The sequence below is a fragment of the Anthonomus grandis genome, chromosome 8 (assembly GCF_022605725.1).
Source record: "Anthonomus grandis grandis chromosome 8, icAntGran1.3, whole genome shotgun sequence".
Lineage (NCBI taxonomy): Eukaryota > Metazoa > Arthropoda > Insecta > Coleoptera > Curculionidae > Anthonomus > Anthonomus grandis.
This window is the reverse complement of record NC_065553.1, coordinates 4,152,246-4,175,774: the sequence shown is the minus strand read 5'-3', so window position 1 is coordinate 4,175,774 and position 23,529 is coordinate 4,152,246. Positions and strand designations below refer to the sequence as shown.

At 29.0% G+C, this 23,529-nt stretch overlaps 1 protein-coding gene across 4 annotated transcripts in view; it reads right to left on the bottom strand.

Moving 5' to 3' along the window:
- LOC126739570 (cyclin-dependent kinase 14) overlaps nt 1-23,529 on the bottom strand; it is a 275,956-nt gene that overhangs the window by 105,545 nt on the left and 146,882 nt on the right. The window contains exon 1 of one of the 4 annotated variants that reach the window (XM_050445327.1): nt 21,467-21,825. The exons of the other annotated variants lie outside the window; for them this stretch is intronic. Within the exon in view, the coding sequence (XP_050301284.1) occupies nt 21,467-21,563 (97 nt within the window). The 5' untranslated portion in view covers nt 21,564-21,825. Of the gene's footprint in view, nt 1-21,466; nt 21,826-23,529 lie in introns of those variants that run through there. 4 annotated transcript variants of the gene reach the window in all.

Below are 23,529 nucleotides of genomic sequence, written 5' to 3'. Positions count from 1 at the left end.
TCAGTAGCACTCTTGAAATTTTCATCTGTCAATTTTGCTTTAAAACATAGTATTCGTTCATCAATTGCATTACCTCAAGTTTCAATATTTTGCATTAATCCGTTTAAAAAATAAAGAGGGGGGGAACATTAAAGAAAGAAGAAGACAAGAAAGAATTTAGGCGTGTGTAGACGTGTATGACGTCTGGTCACGCTCGAAGAAGACAGTGTTAGGGGCTCCAGATGTTGGCAGTATCAACACTGGCCTAGCTGAAGATTATTTGGCTTTGCGTGACGTAAGGAATCCAGAAATTTTCATTTCTTCCAATGTTGCTCTTCGTACAAAAACTTGGCTTCTGTCCGATGTATGTTGCGGCCTTTGAACCAAGCGTGTTCTGCTATTCCTGATGTAGAACCTCTCCTGTTCGGGTCCACTTTCGATGTTCTTTTGTTCTGACTTCCATAGTGTTCGCCTCGCCTAGCCTATGTGACTCCTCACATTCACAGAAGATTTAGTAAACGCAGTTCTTGTTCGTCGTTCGAGTCGTTAAAAGTCGTTCAGGATCTTCCAGCTACTGTAACTCTTTTCTTGTTAACTCTGCTACTTTCTTAATAGTTGTCTTTAATAGTTTGCATCGATACTCGACCTGCTGTAAGTCTTTGGTGAGGTTTTTTTATTTTCTTGCTAAGAAATCCACATTGTTCTTACATATTGTGGCTGCCCTCCTATATCGGGTTTTAATGACTCCCACTTTATGTTGGTTTGCGATAGATTGATAGCATCCAATATTATTCTTTACAAGAATATCTAAGGGCAGTAGTGATTCAGTCTCCAACTCAATACGAAGGCAACGACAAACCTATTGGAAGTCCTTCGTTCTAAGTGTAAAACTTGTGTTTGAATTGTTTGAATGAAATGTTTGAATTAAAAGCAGGGGTTATGAAGACAAATACCCAAATGGTCCATCACTCCCTCCAGTGAAAGACCAGTGCTGAATGTGTCCCTGATGATGTTAAGGGATTATCTCATGTACACATTTGTATAAAGGCTTCAACATCAAAGCTTATTAGCTTTTCGATGTGTCTAATATTAGTGGCCTGGAGGAATGACGAAATTAGTTGAGTTTCGTATAAGGGAGTCCGTACTAAGCGATTCGTTTTTGGTGGTTTTCCTACGAGTTGGTACAAAATATTTTTGGTTCATGGCGAAATTCGTCCGCCTCTCCCCGAGGTAAGCTGATGGACTCCATAGAAGTGGTAACATCCAGGACCGATTGCTGCGATGGATTGCAAAGTTAAGTCCTTTGCTTAATATCTTTTCTTCAGTATTGGACAGGGTTCTCTCGGATATGCTAATTACGGTTTTTTCATTTGCGGAGATTAGGTCCGTCTTGCTTGTCCGTGTAGATTTCAGTTTTTGAAACTTTGACTGAAGCGTGAGTTTCAAAATTTTCCGTTTCATCGACATCGCTCATATTTTGCATGGAAAATAAGTTCTTTGATTTGTACTACTTTATCGATGTCTACCACTATCAAAATCAAATAGTAAATAGGTCTCTTGTGAATGAATTCTTGAAAAATTCGAATAATCTTTATTTGTTCGATTTGAGATGGATTGTTTAGTCTTAGAAAATTGCAGTTCAGTTACAACCAAGCAGAGATCAGCTGTAATGATAACGTCAATTAGACTAGTAGATATATGTGAGATCTTAGTAGACTGCTTTACTAGTTAACAAAGGTTATATTTTTCGATAATTTCTTCTTTCAACGTGACGTTTAAAGGATTTTGAAAGCTTTAGTGCTGTAATTTGATTCTCCACTTTCTGTGTACTCGAACAATAATCAACAATTTATTCCAAAAACCTGAAATCTGATGAACATAAGATGACAATTAATCCTCAAAGAACTCTAGAAGTCAAAGAAGAGAAGTTTCGATTGGATTTTACGTAGACGCTATCTCTTTTTATCGCTTCTTCTGCCTTCTTTCTTAAGTGTCGTACTAGTTCATCCTCGGCTCATATCTTTTGTAATTCCAATGAATTTCTACCATTTTTTGCAATTTTTCGGCAATTTTCCGATTTGGGACACCCACCCACAGTTTTTCTATCTACTTATCACAAACTAACTAAAGGATTTTTATCACTTAATTAAAACAAAAATGACTTAATCGTTAAAGCGAAATTTCAAATTACTTTTTCCATTGAAAAGAGCCGACTCTGAATACCACCTTCCCGAGATATTTCAGCGGCGTCACTTAACGAAATTAAAAACTTTTTCTCCTCACTCTAATTTATAGCCGAGGTCTGCGGAATTAACTTAACCGGATCCAAGTAAAATTCACGTTTATTTAGCTTTACAGTGTCGTAGTAAGATTTAAAGAAAACGTACATCGTGACCCTTTAAATTATGCATTGGTGGTGTTATAACTTACTACTTCTCGTCTGTAAATTGTATACGATAAATAACTTCTCCGTAGGGCCTTTAGGGAACCAAATTGCAATTGAATATTCCATCTCGGGTAACTCGGACCCTTTAGATGAGTTATGACCACCATAACTCACCGGACCTTTTCTAGTTTGAAATGGGGTGGCAAGCATTGACCTTTTTAGGTGATTTAAAACGGTTAGACATAATTAATTTATCAGCTAAAATGGTACATACAAAATGTCAATATACAAATTTATATTAAATTTTCCCGTGTATAAAGAGAATTAAGAGATATAACAAACGCTACGTAAATTGAGGGCGTGCGTACAATTACATGATTTAAAATGAGCGAGAATTATCGGACTAAAGCTCTAATAATAATAATTGAGTTAGCATTTGGGGATTGGCGAAAAAGGGGTTTAAATATAAATGGCTAAATTTTGAACTGATTTACGAGAAGGAGGAACTGGACCAGATTAAGGTAGAAAAAATGTTTAATCTAGATGAGAAAGTTACCGTATAAAAATTGTATGAAGTGTATTGGTCCACGAATTTTAGAAATGATATAGTCAAGAAAAGTCCGAACAAAAAGAGCGTTTTTTTTTCTATTTTTCAAAATAGAGATAATCCAAAAGAATTATGGAAATATATAGAAATTTCGTTACCAGGAAAAAACTAAAACTATGATCAATAAAATAACTTTTGACTTAGAAATAGTGACCGACGAGGCGATTATAGCACAAAAATTTAATAATTACTCTGTTGATAGTGTTGACAGGGTTATTAAAAATATACTACACCTAAGTAATAATCACAATTCTAGAATGCCAGCCACCAAAAAATTTTGAAAAAATATGAATGGCTAAAGTAAAATAAATCCAGAAAATTTTTGAAAATTTAGGAGTTGATGAAAGTGAGATCTCGAAGAAAGTTCTCTGCGATGTTTTTCACGTTGCTGGCGACCGACTTTTGTATATTATCAATACATCATTGACCAATGTTGTGTTCCCAGAGTGCTGGAGAGTGTCAACAGCCAATCCGGTTCCCAAGTTGGAAAATACAAAGTGATATAATGAACTTCGTCCTTTTAACAATTCAACGGTTTAATTTTGTGGAAAAAGCCGAATATAAGTTTCTAATCAATCGGGTTTCCCTAAAAATCAGTCATGTGTATCTATTGTCATACCTATTTGTAATGATTTTCTTAAGGCTTTAGATTCTGCTAATTTTGTGTTAAAGACTTTTGTCATAGTAATGCTCACAAAAAAAATATAAAATTATATTATTCGCTGATAAAACAATATTATATATTATTACAAAAAATTTAGATAATAGATAATCATAATAATTTTCATTTATTACCAATAATTTCCATAAAAGGATGGAGCGAGCGACGGGCACAGTTTGCGACATTGTGTTTAGTGTGTACGTGTGTATTCATTGTATTATAAGTGTGTAATAAATTTTCATATGTAGTAAATTTTTGAGCCTATTGTTAATTGATTTTTTTTGTCTTTGTTATATTTTTAAATTTTGTTATTTGTTTTGCTTTCATAGATATGTCTTCCCCCATTTCCTTAGTCAGTTATTCTTTCTGAAGTTATCACTAGAACTACCAGGTCGGTACCTAAAGTCTCCCATGAAAAATAACAGAAATGCCCTGATTGTCCAAATCAATATAAAAACCCGATCTAAAAAATATGTAACGCAATATGCTTGAACCATCGACACAAGCCGACTGTGTTATGCAACACAATAATTGACACCATCGACTGTTGTTATTTGGGAATGCAATGGAAGCGTGATTAAGAATTTACCTATATTATAAATTACATTATTTTATACTTAATTTATCTATGTAGCCTTTGGTAAATAAAGATTATTCTTATTATTACTTTAAATGCCTAAAGTACAAAAAAATATTAAGTCCTAAAGCCTGAAAGATAAAAAATAATTTCAATTTCCTTTAAATAATTAAACAAAAAAAATCTAAATCGTATTAGATAAATAAATAATTCCAAAATGGCTAATGACCAATAAACGTATCGTGTTCCATTGACAAAATCATGGAAAAAATTGTTTATTCCCAGCTAATTACGTACAACATTAATGATGACCACATAATCAGTGATTTTGTGGTTGACAGCTGTGCAGGATGCATTTAATCACTTGTGCAGGTGATCCGTTTAGATCTCAGAAACGCTTTTGAAACTGTGAATCTGTGAAAATTAAGGTTGGCCAAGCATAACAGTACCTTTTGATCAATGCCGATATTTACAATTATAACACAAGTAATAAAAGTGGACTTTTACAATTACTTTTACAATTGCTTATACCACAAGCTACTGCGAACAGTGTGCTTTTTTTTAAAGGGTTTAGCAAATATAATATACTGCCAGCACAAATTAAAGAAGAAAATAAAAATGTCAATTCCTTTAAAGTGATTCTACAGAACAATTTGTTCACAACCCATGATTGTTGATATTTACACGACGTTTTTGTGTGTATAATGTAATTTTTGTGAAAATATTTGTTGTTATGTTTTTTTTTGTAAACTATACATATATGCTATTTTTGACTGTTTTTGTGTATGTTTAATATAATAATTGCGAAATTGTATTACTTTTTTGACTAAATAAATAAAACAGATATAGGGTGTCCAATTTTCTTTCCGAAACTATAGGAGATACGAGGGCGGTTACCTATAGGAGTTACTATAGGAGATACGGGGTTTTTTAAATTAGAAAAAAGTTGCCAATTTTGATACTTATTCTAAATCCTTTTACAGCGTTGCAAAATGTTTTTTAGTTCGTGAGTTACAGGGTGATTTATAAAAAACGCCAAATTAGTTGGCTGTGACTGCGTTGTAATGGTTACCAAACAAAAATAATATTTTTGACAGAAGTCATCAGGCTTTCGCGCCAGTTTTTATTCATGTTAATATTTGTCGAATTGGTAATAAGGGTCCTATAACTTGGCCCGCAAAATCGCCTGACATAACACCCATGGATTTATCCATATAGGGTTTTATTAAGAACCGGGTTTATTAAACTACGTTTAAAAAATACAAGTTTAAAAATACGAGAAACGTGCAATAAATTTTCAATTCATTCAACAACATTCAAAAAAAAATTGTAACCAATGCGCGCAAATGCTTACAAATTAATGGTGGTCATTTCGAACATTTAGATTAATAACAATTTATTTCATAATTATGTACACATTATTTAATAGCCTTTATTTATTTTAAATAAGTTCTGGATTTATTTTTGTTCATCATTATATTGTTTATTAAAAGTAAATTTATTATAAAGTTAGTCAGATCATTGTTAGAAAGTGAAAGTAGAAGTAAAGCAATAATCTTATTCAGCAGATAATTATTGAATAAATAAATTGATGACAGCTAAATAAATTGTACACTCTTTAAAGGTTATTTAAAAAACCAAGTCATTTTGTGTCTAAAATGGAATTATTATTAATATTACCATTTTTATATTATTTTAGCGTTTATAAATATTTTTAAATAACAATCAAATATAAACTTTTTGCGGTATTAATAAGTAATTAATTTACAGTTAAAAAAAATCAGGTCCGCATTAAGGAAAAATTCCTGATGATGGTTATTAATACGTCGAAACGTTGGAAAACGTATGAATGAGATGCTTTTAAAATAAGTTATAAAAAATGCAGGTCCTTGACTTTGTAATTAAAACTACGTTTCTAAAATCAATAGTTTTGGGAATAATATATAAAATTAAATTTTGGGTTTTTTAAAAATCACCCTGTAATTCACGAAGTAAAAAACATTTTGCAACGCTATAAAAGGATTTAGAATAAGCATCAAAGTTGGCAACTTTTTTCTAATTTAACCGCCCTCGTATCTCCTATAGTTTCGGAAATAGCAAGTCACACATGGCAAACAGGACACCCTGTATATAATATCGTATAGTATTTTAACTGACTGACGAACCGACCAATTTTATGATCTTATGACAAAATACTCATGATTTAAATATTAAAGGAAAAATAGGATGAACTACTATAAAAACCCTAACAAATTGTCAATTTTTATAAGAGGCTGTATAGTTCACTCAAAGATATACCGTTGATTCCTGCTACCCTAAATCAATTAGACCATTAACCCCCATTGTGCTAGGTCCAACGTTTTAAGGAGGTAATAAAGGGAACAGGGTCGGCTTGAAAATGATTCTAAATGAAGTAAAGATATTATGAGTGTTAAACAAAGTTTAGTCAAGGTAAATTATTAATCGGGCTTCATCCCTATATTGTTTTATAGCCGTTAAGTATTTATCACGCCATTCTCAGTAATCGCTGTGACTCCATTATTGCTTGGGTTTTATTCATCATCTTATACTTAAACCCATTTTAAACAAATTTTTTCTTAAGAATTTCTTCTTCTTTTATAGATATGCTACAAGAAATATTTGCTTCGGCTTTAATTAGTGTTTTTCTTAGGGTAACCACAGTAGGTATTGATTGTTCTTCATACATCTGATAAATATTTCTTCTTAATAGATCCAAATTACTCTTATCCACACATTTCAAGGATCCGGTGTCGTTTCGTTTTCTCTTGGAAACTGTGTAATTTCCCTATTATATCCTTAACTGTAGACAAAGGTATTTGTGTCAAACCACACGTCTCGGCCGTAGCATCGTCAAAGTTAAAATCTCTTGATACTAAAGATTTAGGATCTTAAATGCCTCCTTCTAAAGGTGTTACTACAGTATGGCAGATGTTACTATTAGAACCCGCCCATGGTCGCCACATTTTTGCGCTATAATTCCACAAAAAATTAACTTGTTTACAACAATAGCCTTTTGAGTTAACACGTAAAGAACTTAATTAGAACTGAAATTGTCACACTCAATTTCTTCTTATTTATAAAAGACCCTAGGTAGGTAATTACAGACGTAAACATCACAAATTTTAATTTGGACTAAACTCAGGTATAAATATATATGTTACGGCTAAAACACGAATATTGGATAATACTAGAATTACCCGGATAAAACCCGAACTATTCAAGCATAAGAACTATTCAAGTATAGTGGATAAAGTCCAAAATATCGTTGTATTCTAGCTTTATCTGGTTAATACTAGTATCTCCCAATGTTTCTTGGATGAAACTAAATAATGCAATATTTAGGTAGTTCAGTTCCAAATAGCGCAAGAAAGTGACTGACTTAGATAATGAAAAATCAGACATATCATGAAGGAATTAAACTCTCACGCAGTTCACTTAAGTTGAACTTAAGTCTTCCTCGCTACCTCAAAAGGTAAAACGTTAATATTGGAATACATAATATTAAATATATTTGTTTAATTATTTAATTAATAAAAATTTATTTGGGAAAATTAAATATATTTTCAAATCGAATTGAGTCAAATATTTTAGCCTAAAATATTTTTATCTTCCCAGCGCCTACCAGTGAGAGAGGGTATTAAAATTGTCAAAAAAAGCTAGAGATAAAAAATTTAGCGAGTGATATCCACAAACCATAAGAATAATGTCGAATAATCATATTAATAGTATAAATAGACATACGACATAATTACAGGTAACATTACGCCAGTGTCAAAGCTAGTTGCTGTTCGGCTAATCGTTCAATTAATTTTAAGATTTTAATATAAATAAATTGTGTGTATCTTTTAGTAAATAATAAAAGTTTTTTAAAAGGAAATTCGCCGGCTTGTGTACATCATTAGCGTATTTTGACGTAAAACGGAATGTTGAGATGAGGACAGGTAATAATTATAGTATTATTGTACCTACACCTAGCTAAATTGGATAAAACGCAATCTAACCAGCTAAAACTAGGTTTATTCAATTTCGGGTTCTAACCGTAACATATACACATATTCAAATTTTTTGGTATTGATCGTACCTACTTAATATTTTGCAATGCAGGTAAATATTAAATTTCTACTCCGGCTCTGGCCATAAATATCATAATTTTGGGTCTTTTTATGACCCCACAGATAATTAGGGTTTTATGGCGATCAAAAGATCAATGGTATATCTCTGACTGCACTATACAAAACGTTTTACCTACAATTGCAAATGCAAAACGAACAAAAATAATAAAAACTTTTAAAGAATTCTGAGAAATTACATTTAATGGGAGTGCTAACAGGTAGCCGTTAAAATATAAAAAAGCCACCTGACTGCAACCTGACCCACCCCATTAGTTTACCTCTGAACCATTAAATATTTAACTCCCCGAATACATTAAGGGAAGGTACGTGAATAATAAGTACGACACCCTCGGGAGCCGAAACACAATTCAATAGTGTTGTGCAACAAGAAGCCACCGTGGGGCCCCTCAAGGTGAAAAATGAGCGCAATGCAGCCTGGCAAGTATCGACAAGGAGATAAAGTAGTGCAATTTCGGTATTTCATGTTTACCCTTAGGGAGGTTTAAGTGAATACAGCACGAGTCAAATAAAGAGAAACTTTCAGGGGACATTAAATTAATAGAAGTACATTGGGAATAAGTGTAATTCAAAAAGGTAATTTATGGGGGATTTGAATAAAAGCAGTTCTTTCAAGTTATATGATGCCGCCGGGATTGTCGTCTGGACCACACAATCTCAATTTACGGTTTCATTTTGCTGGAGAAAAATTTACTTGGCCACGGAAGTGTGAAGTTACATGCGAAAGGAGACCCCTTTTGCCACCTTAATTTATGGATATCGCTCGAAATCACGAGAGAGAAATACTTGGGGGTGTTCTCGCGTGCAGGTTGGGGTGTTTCAATCCAAAGTGATTGCTCCGTTTCAGGTTTTAAATCACTTTTTAACCCTGTCGTTGAATGGTGATAAATGTAAAGCCGGTATTGTGGTTTAAAGAAGATCTGAATGAAAGAGATAGGGGAGTCGTTTTTCTGTTTTTTTTTTGTAGGATGCAGTAATCAGTTAAGTAACGAGGATATGTGTAAAGAAATATTTTATAGACAAAAAAAATATAGTTTTTTACAAGCACCTTTACAAAGGAACTATTGGAGAATATCGAAAAATCATAGGGATGCATAAGATGCAAAACGATTGTTTGCTTGAGTCATACTACTACTAAAAAATCATTTCCAAAAAGAGCCTGATGAACAGACCATACATTTTATGGCAAATAATTGAATCTTTTGAAAATCTACTTGACAATGATTTAAGCCTAGTTTAGTTGGTGGATAATGTTTTTTTTGAAAATTTAGTTAACAAATAAGTGAATTATTTTAAAATCCAGTAGAGGAATGAAGTGAATTCACTGCAAATACAGTTGGAATTCATTAAGTTTTAAAAAATCTAGTTAGCAAATAAGCATTTTTTTCTTTTTTAAAATTTAGTTGAAAAAGACTTTCATCAAATGAGTAAGGGAGAAATTTAAATAAAAATCACGTTAACAAAAATGGTTTTTATTTGAAAATTTGGTTAGAAATACATCAACTTTTTTAACATTCAATAGAGAAATAAAAGAAATTTTTAAAAATGTAATAGTTAATTTTTTTGAATATTAAGGTGATTAATAAATGAGTTTTTTGAAAAATCAATAGGGAAATAAGTGAATTTTTTAAAAACCATGTTGAAAAATGTCAATCACTAATAAATATGTCAACTTTTTGAAAACGCAGTTGATGATAAAAAGCTTTTTTTTTAAATATCAGTTGGGAAATCCCAAAATCTTTTGAAAATTCAGTAGGGAAATCATCGAAATAATTCAAATATTTAACAGATTACTAAATGTATTTTTTGAAAAAACATTAGGAACATAAGTGAATTTTTGAAAACTATGTTGTTAAAAAAAAAAAATTTTTTGTAAATTTAGCTGGGTAATAATGAAAATGTTTAAAATTAGAGGATCTAGATTTATTTTGAAAATCCAATAGGGAAAAAGGTGATTTGTGGGTTACTGTTGGTAAATAAAGATTTTTTTAATACAGTAGGCGATAATACAATTTTTTTAAAATTTGGTGATAAATAAATGTTTTTAAAACGCAATAGGGAAATAAGTGAATTTTCTTGACAAATCATGAGGTTTTTTCAAAATTCAATAAAAAGTGCGTTTTGAAAATACAGCTGGCAAATAGGTAAACTTTTTGCGAATCATATTGATAATTTTTTTTTAAATTCAGCTGAAAAATAGTGCATTTTGAAAAGAATTATTAAATATTTTCAAAATCGAGTTGGCATATTACTCCATAGCTTAAAAATCTAGTTGGTAGTTAATTTTTTGAAAATTCAGTTAACGAATAATTAAGTTTTTTTAATGTGGTTGGCAAATAGTAATTTTTTATATGTCAACTTTTTGTAAATGCAGTTGACGAACAAATGATTTTTTTTAAAAATATTGATGATAAAAAGTTTTTTTTTGAAATATCAGTTGAGAAATCACAAAATCTTTTGAAAATTCAGTAGGGAAATCATCGAAATAATTCAAATATTTAACAGATTACTAAATGTATTTTTTGAAAAAACATTAGGAACATAAGTGAATTTTTGAAAACTATGTTGTTAAAAAAAAAAAATTTTTTGTAAATTTAGCTGGGTAATAATGAAAATGTTTAAAATTAGAGGATCTAGATTTATTTTGAAAATCCAATAGGGAAAAAGGTGATTTGTGGGTTACTGTTGGTAAATAAAGATTTTTTTAATACAGTAGGCGATAATACAATTTTTTTAAAATTTGGTGATAAATAAATGTTTTTAAAACGCAATAGGGAAATAAGTGAATTTTCTTGACAAATCATGAGGTTTTTTCAAAATTCAATAAAAAGTGCGTTTCGAAAATACAACTGGCAATTAGGTAAACTTTTTGAGAATCATATTGATCATTTTTTTTTTAATTCAGCTGAAAAATAATGCATTTTGAAAAGAATTATTAAATATTTTCAAAATCGAGTTGGCATATTACTCCATAGCTTAAAAATCTAGTTGGTAGTTAATTTTTTGAAAATTCAGTTAACGAATAATTAAGTTTTTTTAATGTGGTTGGCAAATAGTAATTTTTTATATGTCAACTTTTTGTAAATGCAGTTGACGAACAAATGATTTTTTTTAAAAATATTGATGATAAAAAGTTTTTTTTTGAAATATCAGTTGAGAAATCACAAAATCTTTTGAAAATTCAGTAGGGAAATCTACGAAATAATTCAAATATTTAACAGATTACTAAATGTATTTTTTGAAAAACCATTAGGAACATAAGTGAATTTTTGAAAAGTATGTTGATAATTTTTTTTTTTAAATTTAGCTTAATAATGAAAATTTTTAAAATTAGAGGATCTAGATTTATTTTGAAAATCCAATAGGGAAAAAGGTGATTTTTGGGTTAGTGTTGGTAAATAAAGATTTTTTTAATACAGTAGGAGATAATACAATTTTTTAAAAAATTGGTGATAAATAAATGTTTTTAAAACGCAATAGGGAAATAAGTGAATTTTCTTGACAAATCATGAGGTTTTTTCAAAATTCAATAAAAAGTGCGTTTCGAAAATACAACTGGCAATTAGGTAAACTTTTTGAGAATCATATTGATCATTTTTTTTTTAATTCAGCTGAAAAATAATGCATTTTGAAAAGAATTATTAAATATTTTCAAAATCGAGTTGGCATATTACTCCATAGCTTAAAAATCTAGTTGGTAGTTAATTTTTTGAAAATTCAGTTAACGAATAATTAAGTTTTTTTAATGTGGTTGGCAAATAGTAATTTTTTATATGTCAACTTTTTGTAAATGCAGTTGACGAACAAATGATTTTTTTTAAAAATATTGATGATAAAAAGTTTTTTTTTGAAATATCAGTTGAGAAATCACAAAATCTTTTGAAAATTCAGTAGGGAAATCTACGAAATAATTCAAATATTTAACAGATTACTAAATGTATTTTTTGAAAAACCATTAGGAACATAAGTGAATTTTTGAAAAGTATGTTGATAATTTTTTTTTTTAAATTTAGCTTAATAATGAAAATTTTTAAAATTAGAGGATCTAGATTTATTTTGAAAATCCAATAGGGAAAAAGGTGATTTTTGGGTTAGTGTTGGTAAATAAAGATTTTTTTAATACAGTAGGAGATTATACAATTTTTTAAAAATTTGGTGATAAATAAATGTTTTTAAAACGCAATAGGGAAATAAGTGAATTTTCTTGACAAATCATGAGGTTTTTTCAAAATTCAATAAAAAGTGCGTTTCGAAAATACAACTGGCAATTAGGTAAACTTTTTGAGAATCATATTGATCATTTTTTTTTTAATTCAGCTGAAAAATAATGCATTTTGAAAAGAATTATTAAATATTTTCAAAATCGAGTTGGCATATTACTCCATAGCTTAAAAATCTAGTTGGTAGTTAATTTTTTGAAAATTCAGTTAACGAATAATTAAGTTTTTTTAATGTGGTTGGCAAATAGTAATTTTTTATATGTCAACTTTTTGTAAATGCAGTTGACGAACAAATGATTTTTTTTAAAAATATTGATGATAAAAAGTTTTTTTTTGAAATATCAGTTGAGAAATCACAAAATCTTTTGAAAATTCAGTAGGGAAATCTACGAAATAATTCAAATATTTAACAGATTACTAAATGTATTTTTTGAAAAACCATTAGGAACATAAGTGAATTTTTGAAAAGTATGTTGATAATTTTTTTTTTTAAATTTAGCTTAATAATGAAAATTTTTAAAATTAGAGGATCTAGATTTATTTTGAAAATCCAATAGGGAAAAAGGTGATTTTTGGGTTAGTGTTGGTAAATAAAGATTTTTTTAATACAGTAGGAGATAATACAATTTTTTAAAAAATTGGTGATAAATAAATGTTTTTAAAACGCAATAGGGAAATAAGTGAATTTTCTTGACAAATCATGAGGTTTTTTCAAAATTCAATAAAAAGTGCGTTTCGAAAATACAACTGGCAATTAGGTAAACTTTTTGAGAATCATATTGATCATTTTTTTTTTAATTCAGCTGAAAAATAATGCATTTTGAAAAGAATTATTAAATATTTTCAAAATCGAGTTGGCATATTACTCCATAGCTTAAAAATCTAGTTGGTAGTTAATTTTTTGAAAATTCAGTTAACGAATAATTAAGTTTTTTTAATGTGGTTGGCAAATAGTAATTTTTTATATGTCAACTTTTTGTAAATGCAGTTGACGAACAAATGATTTTTTTTAAAAATATTGATGATAAAAAGTTTTTTTTTGAAATATCAGTTGAGAAATCACAAAATCTTTTGAAAATTCAGTAGGGAAATCTACGAAATAATTCAAATATTTAACAGATTACTAAATGTATTTTTTGAAAAACCATTAGGAACATAAGTGAATTTTTGAAAAGTATGTTGATAATTTTTTTTTTTAAATTTAGCTTAATAATGAAAATTTTTAAAATTAGAGGATCTAGATTTATTTTGAAAATCCAATAGGGAAAAAGGTGATTTTTGGGTTAGTGTTGGTAAATAAAGATTTTTTTAATACAGTAGGAGATTATACAATTTTTTAAAAATTTGGTGATAAATAAATGTTTTTAAAACGCAATAGGGAAATAAGTGAATTTTCTTGACAAATCATGAGGTTTTTTCAAAATTCAATAAAAAGTGCGTTTCGAAAATACAACTGGCAATTAGGTAAACTTTTTGAGAATCATATTGATCATTTTTTTTTTAATTCAGCTGAAAAATAATGCATTTTGAAAAGAATTATTAAATATTTTCAAAATCGAGTTGGCATATTACTCCATAGCTTAAAAATCTAGTTGGTAGTTAATTTTTTGAAAATTCAGTTAACGAATAATTAAGTTTTTTTAATGTGGTTGGCAAATAGTAATTTTTTATATGTCAACTTTTTGTAAATGCAGTTGACGAACAAATGATTTTTTTTAAAAATATTGATGATAAAAAGTTTTTTTTTGAAATATCAGTTGAGAAATCACAAAATCTTTTGAAAATTCAGTAGGGAAATCTACGAAATAATTCAAATATTTAACAGATTACTAAATGTATTTTTTGAAAAACCATTAGGAACATAAGTGAATTTTTGAAAAGTATGTTGATAATTTTTTTTTTTAAATTTAGCTTAATAATGAAAATTTTTAAAATTAGAGGATCTAGATTTATTTTGAAAATCCAATAGGGAAAAAGGTGATTTTTGGGTTAGTGTTGGTAAATAAAGATTTTTTTAATACAGTAGGAGATAATACAATTTTTTAAAAAATTGGTGATAAATAAATGTTTTTAAAACGCAATAGGGAAATAAGTGACTTTTCTTGAAAATCATGAGGTTTTTTCAAATTCAATAAAAAATGCGTTTTGAAAATACAACTGGCAATTAGGTAAACTTTTTGAGAATCATATTGATAATTTTTTTTTTAATTCAGCTGAAAAATAATGCATTTTGAAAAGAATTATTAAATATTTTCAAAATCGAGTTGGCATATTACTCCATAGCTTAAAAATCTAGTTGGTAGTTAATTTTTTGAAAATTCAGCTAACGAATAATTAATTTTTTTTAATGTGATTGGCAAGTAATTAATTTTTGTAAAAATTTAATTGAGAGATATTTCGCAAGCATTTTTTTGGAAATCCGGTTGAAAAGTATTAAGTTTCAATCATTTAAATATCTAGTTGGAAATAAGTGAATTTATTCAATGTCTAGTTGCTTAAATACTAAATTTTCAAAAAATATTTCTTTTCAAAATTTATTATTTAGAATTTTGAAATTTTTATCTTGTAGGTAATTAAATAATTCTTTTTCTTTTGAAAATTCATGCATAGAAGATACTTCAAAATTTGGCACTCTATTTACAAAATAGTTAATTCTTTTAGTAAATATTTCAGTTTATTAAATCTAATAATGTTTTGATTTTTTTTTTGCTTCAAAATCAATCAAGAAATTATTGAATCTCTGTTCATTCCAGTTGGCAAGAATTCATTATTTCTACAATCTACTTTTGACAATCTTTTGATGAATTAGCAAGCATTTTCTTGAAAATCCAGTTAAGAAATAATTAAGTCTTAATCATTTGAAAATTTAGTTGGCAATCGTCAATCTATCAAGCAAGTCAATCTATTAAAAGTCTAGTTGCTTGAATGCTAAATTTTCAAAAAAAAAATATATTCCTTCTAAAAATTTATTTTTCAGAATTTTGAAAATTTATAGAAACATTTATGTTTGAAAAATAATTTATTGGCATTGTATTTACAAAATAATTAATTCTTTTAGTAAATATATCAGATCAGTTTTTGGAAATGTGAGAGTAAACAAAATCCACTGGGCAACTCTAATGGACAATCAATATTTCAAATAGGACAATTTTTCGAATATCCCATGAAAGAAAATAAGTGAATCCATGAACAAATCTAGTAGACAAATAATTCAATCGCATTTGATAAAAATCCCATCAAAGAAAATCATTGAATATTTGACAAGTTTAGTGAACAAATAATTAAATCTTTTGACAGTCTAGTTGCCAGTTAGTTGGTAAATAATCCCATCTTTGAATATTTATGCTTGCGAATATTCCACGACTACTACACGCGCTCGTCTACAATTTAAATATTTAAATTCACTTTGAGCTCCGTCTTAAGATTTACATCCATTTTCCTTAAAACATTTGCAGAAGTTAAAAGTGGCTTACAATCGAAAGTCTCGGCAATCTCTCGTATACACGAGAGAGGGAGAACTTTTGAGAATTAATCCTCCCCCGATTACCTACGATCTACATAAATTAATATCTTTAAGTGTTGGAAGGGAGGCGGTTTTTACGCTTCGCAAAGCATCTCTGAACTTTTAGGCGATGAAAATTCATTTTCCTTTATGATGATAATAGCGTCGCGCAAATCACCTTTGGGGGTAAAGGTTTACTTGGGTTAATCAGTGTGAGGGGGAGATTTATCATGTCTTGATGAAGAATTTTTCAAGGATTTATTCTAAATTACGTCCATGAAGTAAAAAAAAAATATTAATTACTGTATCAACTGTACATAATATAATTACTGTATCAACTATATGTATATTTGAAAATTTAATTATATTTGCCCATTGTCAAAACTTTTACGTATTGAATTTTTTCCATAAAGAATAGATTTTCAAAAAATTGTCTTGTTTGCGAACTAAATGTTTATAGAGATAGATTATTTCCTAATTGGATTATTTTCAAAGATCATAACACATTTTTTGAAAATTGACTTATTTGCTAACCATAGTGTTCCAAATAGAATGTCAAATTATGAATTATTTCTCACCAGAATTAGAAAATAATAATAATAATAATAATAATAATAATAATAATAATAATAATAATAATAATAATAATGCATTTATTTAACATAATGCTACAAGAAAAGAATATAAATCTTATAATGTAATAGCATGCATGAAGATCTAAAATATTTAATTATGACATAATATGGTATAGGTATGAGAAAATTATAATAACAATAATGTATCCTTGACTATCAAATATACACAATATAATTAAATAGTTAAATCGTTCCGCTCTACTTTCTTTACGATAATATATAAATAAAAGAAATATATTTATTGGCCAATCAGACTTTTAAAAGGTTTTCGAAATATTTAGTAGAAAAAATTTATTGTCAACAAGATGATTTATTTGTCAAATAGACTGTCGAAAGATTTAATTGTTCCTGAATAGAGTTTAAAAAAGAATGACTGCCAACTAGATTTTTAAAGAGTCGAATGATTTAAATAAACCTAATGATTGAATGAACGATTTTTGATTGAATGAACCTAATGATTATATAAGATATATACTATGAGAAATTACAAACATTTCAATGATTGTTCAATTTATAATTAATTCTTCAATTTATAGAATGTAAAATCGTTTCTTAACTGGATTATCAAGATAATGTACAGTATTGTGCAAATGATTCGCAAACGCTGATTTGGTATCAATACTCTTTTAGTATATCTTTTAGTATCTATTTTATAAGTAAGGTTTATATATTACTTACAAGAATAGTTAAAGCCTGTTTATATTTTCATATTATCATATTTTTTTGTATCATAATAAATAAAACACCAAATTGTTTTATGCAAATTTATTATTCAAAAATATAGCAACAAAAAATAGTTTTGATTCTAAAAAAATATAACCCAATTAAATTAAAATCAATTCAATATTTCGTGTAGTACCCCTCCTCGTTTATAACATCTGCACATCGTCTTGGCATGGACTCAATTAATTTCATAATATAGTCATTGTTCACTTCTTTCCAAGCCTTTTCCACTATTTCAAAGAGAATTTTTGTATTAGAGCATGTTAGGTGCCTGATTTTGGTGTCAATCTAATGCCATAAGTTACGTTTAGGTCTGGCGATTGAGATGGCCAGACCATTACATTTATTTTTTCATCGGATAGCCACCTCTTAACAAATTGGGAAGCATGATTTGGATCGTTGTCTTACTGAAATATGGCTGTTACTGGCATGACTTCATCCATATATGGCACTTAATGTGTTTGCAGAATGTCTTTGTACATGAAACGATCCATTTTGCCCACTATTCCTACTATGGGTTCCATGCCACGAGCCGAGAAACATCCCCATACAAGAATATTTCCCCCTCCATGTTTAATTGTGGGGCAAATGTACTTTTTGTTTAATCTTTGTTCACTGACGTCTGACGTACATCACTCCATCAGTCCTGAATAAATTATATTTAGATTCATCACTAAATACGACTTTCTTCCAATCAGCTTATCTTCTCCTTACGGTACTGGAGCTGAGGTTTACTCCTCGACCCTCTTTTAATTTTACCAAAATTTAGGAAGAAGACAAAAAAGGATTTTCTTTGGAAATTCGTAGCAGCTGCCTATCCATCCTCAAATTTGTTTTTCTGGGTCTACCAGGAATGGGCGCCGGTGCAGCTGTTCCAGTAAGGCGAAATTTTTTGCAAACTCTGGATACGATTGACCTGTGAAGCCGTAAGCTTCTTGCAATGTCACTCTGCCTCTAACACCATTTTCGTAATGCTCCACAATAATTTTTCTTACATCACCACAGTCGGTTTTTGAGCGACCCATTTTAAGTTAATTCTGAGATTCAAAAATAACAACTTTACAGCATGGTAAATCGATTTTTAACTGATAAAATAAATGCGAAACAAGAATGTTGCTATATGTATGCACATTGTCTAAATAAACAAACATGAAGTTCCTCCAAATAATATAGAGGCGTGTACCTAAAAGTAAAGAAATAATATGGAATAAATAAAGGAGCAAATAATATTTTTGAAAACATCGCTTGTTGCTATATTTATGCACAATACTGTATATTTGCCATCTAGATTTTTGGTTATGGTTATTATTAAGGGATGTAATTTTAAAATACCAATGCAAATTCTTAAATTATTATTTTTTTTAATTTGAATTCTACAATTGGTAGTTAATTTTTGTTTATTCTGGTACACTTCAATTCTTCCAAAATTTTAGAAAACTTCGTAAAAAGAGCAGGAAATGTACAGTATTTTTTTAAAATATAAACGTTAAACTTTTGAATATTCAAAAAAATTGACAATTCTCAAAAGGTTCCTGGCTAAGTAAAATATTTCCTCACAAAAGAAATAATAAATTACTTGCCAACTACAATTTCAAACGAATGAATTATTTTGGAACTAGATTTTGCCAGGCATCCATTCTTGTCGAAAGATAATTTATTGCTCCACTTTTTCAAAGACCAAGTAATTATTTACCAACTAGTTCGCCTAACTGGATTATCAAAAAATTCCCTTATTTGCCAAACAGATTTTGAACAAAATTTTGGAAATGTTAAAAAGTTCTCCAACTAGATTTTCAAAAGAATAAATTGGTTGCTAACTATAGATTGTCAAAACATTGAATTATTTGAGGTCCATTTTTTCAAAGAATAGATAAATAGATGAATTGTTTGCCAACTAGTTCGTCAAAGTTTGATTTATTTCCTAAATTAATTTTCAAAAAAGTTTAGTTATCTGCCGCCAAGAGGTTTTTGAAGACATTTTTGAATTTCTAATAAGTTCTCCAAGTAGATTTTTATAAAAACAAATCGGTTGCTAATAAGAATGTCAAAAGATTGAATTACTGTTCCATTTTTCCAAAGAATGAATTAGCTGTTTGCCAAATAGTTCGTCAAGGTTTGAATTATTTCCTAAATAAATTTTCAAAAAAAATTACTTATTTGCCAAACAGTTTCAAGAAATTCATCAACTAGATTTTCATAAAAATAAATCTATTGCTAATAATATTGTTAAAAGATTGAACTGATTGAAATTGAGTTAACTGAATTTTTTTAAAGAATGATTGAATTGCTTGCCAAGTAGTTCGTCAAAAATTATTTATTTGCCAAACATCATTTGAAAAATTTTTGAAATGTTAAAAAGTTTTCCCACAAGATTTTCATAAGAATAAATCGGTTGCTAAGAAGATTGTCAAAAGATTGAATTATTGTTCCATTTTTCCAAAGAATGAATTAGCTGTTTGCCAAATAGTTCGTCAAAGTTTAAATTATTTCCTAAATAAATTATTAACAGTTTCTGAATTTCTAACAAATTCATCAACTAGATTCTGATGAAACTAAATCTGTTGCTAATAAGATTGTTAAAAAATTAAATTATTGCACAATTTTTTTAAAGAATGATTGGATTGCTTGCCAAGTAGTTCGCCAAAAATTATTTATTTGCCAAACATGATTTGAAAAATTTTTTGAGATGTTAAAAAGTTCTTCCACAAGATTTTCATAAGAATAAATCGGTTGCTAAGAAGGTTGATTTAATTATTGGCCCATTTTTTTAGAGAATGAATGAATTGTTTTCCAACTAGTAGTTCGTCAAAGTTTCAATTAGAAAAAAATGACTTAAGTGCGAAATAGATTTTGAAAACATTTTTTAAATTCTAAAAAGTGTTCTAACTCGATTTTCATAAAAATAAACCGGTTCCCAATTAAATTGTCAAAAGATCGAATGATTGCCCTATTTCTTCAAAGAATGAATTAATTGTGTGCCAACTAGCTTCTCAAAGTATGAATTACTCTCTATAAATAAATTTTCAAAAAAAAATCTTTAAAAAAAGTCTTTAAAAACATTTTTGAAATTTTAAAAAGTTCCCCAACTACATTTTCTTAGGAATAAATCTTGTTGCTAAAGTTGCTAACTACATTATCAAAAGAATAAATTATTCACCCATTTTTTCAAAGGTTTAATGATTTGTTTGCCAAATAGTTCGACAAAGTTTGAATTATTTCTTAAATGAATATTACAAAAATATACTTATTGCCAAGCAGGCTGTGGAAACACATTTGGATAATAAGGAAGATACTTTCTTACAAACAATCAATCAGGGAAACTAATTGTTGAGTCCGATGATCATGAGTTATCTCATCCAAATGCATCACTCTTGAAACAAGATTGGCATTTTATCATGTGGAGAAAAAAAATTAAATTCGTTGCTAAAAATCATCAAAAAATTCAATGTAATTTGACGAAACTTTCAAAAGTGGTACACGATTACAGTAGTTGACACGTTTAAATCATTAATTTTTCTATTGAATTTAAACACCATCATGTTTCGTGTAGCATTAGCCGTTACGGATGAATAGAATATTTTTTAATGTATTATTTAATTAAAAATTTATATTCACCATTTTTAATTAAAATTTAGAATTAAGGTTGACTTATTTGTCAAATATATTGTCAAAAGGTATCATGATATCTCAATTGGACTTTTAAGAAATCGAATGATTTACCAAATAGATTTTTTTTCTACAATCAATGATTTACCAACTGTAATTTGCAAAGATTTCAGTTATTTTTCAATTTACAATGATTTAGAATCAAAAAATAATTAGACTACATTTTCGAAAGTAATAACACGTTTTCAGCAGTTGACACGTATGAATCATTAAAATTTCTATTGAATTTTAATACCATCATGTTTCGTGTTACGTTGGTCGTTAAGTATGAATGGAATAATCGTTGTTATAAAAAAAAAAACCAACAATGTTTGTTGCCTGACGCACGAAGTAACAGAGATTTAATTTTTTCCATATACCTGTAACGGAAACATACGTGATCCGAACAATAATTTTTCGGAACTTTTTTTCCCGCACTAATCGTTCACTGATCACACTTTCTTGATTAGAATACATTTTTTTGAAGTATTTCACTTAAACACCTTGCAGCTTCCGAGATACTACTGATCTCACATACGAGTTGACCCAATTGGAAGCGCCCACTGATAAAAAAATGTTAAATTAAACGTGTGTTGCCACTTCCTGATAATAAAGATAAATATACATAACAGATTCTCCGGAATGTTATTAGTCGGTTGTGGGATATTATATTGTACCTAATAAAGATGCGAGCGCATTTAAGTATCACAGATTTGGTATATGACGGCCAACTATTATGGTCGTGTTTGGGATTATTATTAGTCAACTAACAGCTTGATTTCGTGGTAATGGAATATTACTTTGGAGATTGGAAATTTATGTTTTATTGAGTAAATACGGGTGAGAGAAAGGAAGGGAGAACTTTTTGACCCTTAAAAACTTGTTTAGTTGCTTATGGTTCAAAAAAAGAGAAAGTTCCAAAAAACTAATCTTTGTCCTATTTTAGACATCAAATCCTATCTCAGATCGACCGACCGATAAATGATTTTAATAAAATGATCACGAAAAATGAACTTTGCCACTTCGTATTTTCATCCATTATAACTCATCTTAGAATAAATAATGAAACTTTTAACTTATAGAGAAATTACAAAGATACCTATATGCCATTCCGCCATGCACTTCAGCACTTTTCAATTTTGCAATGTGAATTTGTAAAATAATTGTAAGGCGCAACGTCCTGTTGTGCGTGCACAGTAAAGTATCAAAGATTTGTTATAATATGTCGACGAACTATTATGGTCGTATTTGGTATTATTGTCAGTCAAGCAACGGCTTAATTTCTAAGATAATTGAAACACGTTGTTTTTTTAAGAAAAACAAAAATTTACTCAAAACTTTTTCCTTTTATAAGTGCTCAAAATGTAGCTCACTTAATATTCGGCAGTTCCCTAAACGCACCTGAAATTGGTTTTGAATGTTTCTTATACCTTCTCGAGAAATTAATTTACACTCATGCCTTATTCTGATTTTCAACGCCTCAATGTTTGCGGCCTGGACAAAACTTTGAATTTCAAATATCCCCATAGGAAAAAATTTAAAGGAGTTTGATCGGTAGATCTTGGTGGCCAAAAGATCATCTTCCCATTTGTTTGGTCCCAATTTGAACCATTAAAAAGTACGACGGTGTCATCTGCATATGAAATAATTGTTTCATTAGTTTAATTATAAGAAGAGAATTTCGGGAAATTATAAACAAAATTGGACCAAGTACACTACCTTGTAGCACTCCTATCTTTATAAGTACATCTTTACTTAATATATTATTGAGCCTAAAAAATTGTCGTCTATTTAAAAAGTGTCATTGCATTTCCCTTTATCCCATATTGCTCTAAAACTTGAAAGAGCTTGATATATGGCACCGTATCGAAGGCCTTAGCCAGGTCAATAAAAACACCAATACATTTTCTGTTAATATTCAAATGGCTAGTGACATCAAAAGTAATTCGGCGTACATCTGTAGTACTACGGCCTCGTAAAACCCATATTGTTTATCTGATATAATATTATGCCTATTTAGGAAGTCTAATAATCGGTCTTTTAAACTTTTCTCGAAAATTTAAGCAAAATTGACTAATTGGATGGTAATTGCCTAAAACATTTTTAGGTTCTAATTTGTGAATAGGGGGTAACAAGTGATATTTTAAAACAATAAACGAATTTTTAACTTATAGAGAAAATACAATGCATTTCGGCACCGTTAAATTTTGCAGTGTGCATTTCTAAAATTATTATAAGGCGCAACGTCGTCCTGACCTGAATTTGACATTCCGCCATAGCGTTCGGAATTTCTATCTAATGGTTTTCTCAAATGGAGGAATGATGTTCAGACAGATGACAAGACATGTAAAACTTATGTTCTAATTTCAGAGATATTGAGTGCACAAAGAGACATCCAATAGTCCTAGACTAATCCTTTCGAGTCAGGGTATATCCAAAGCAT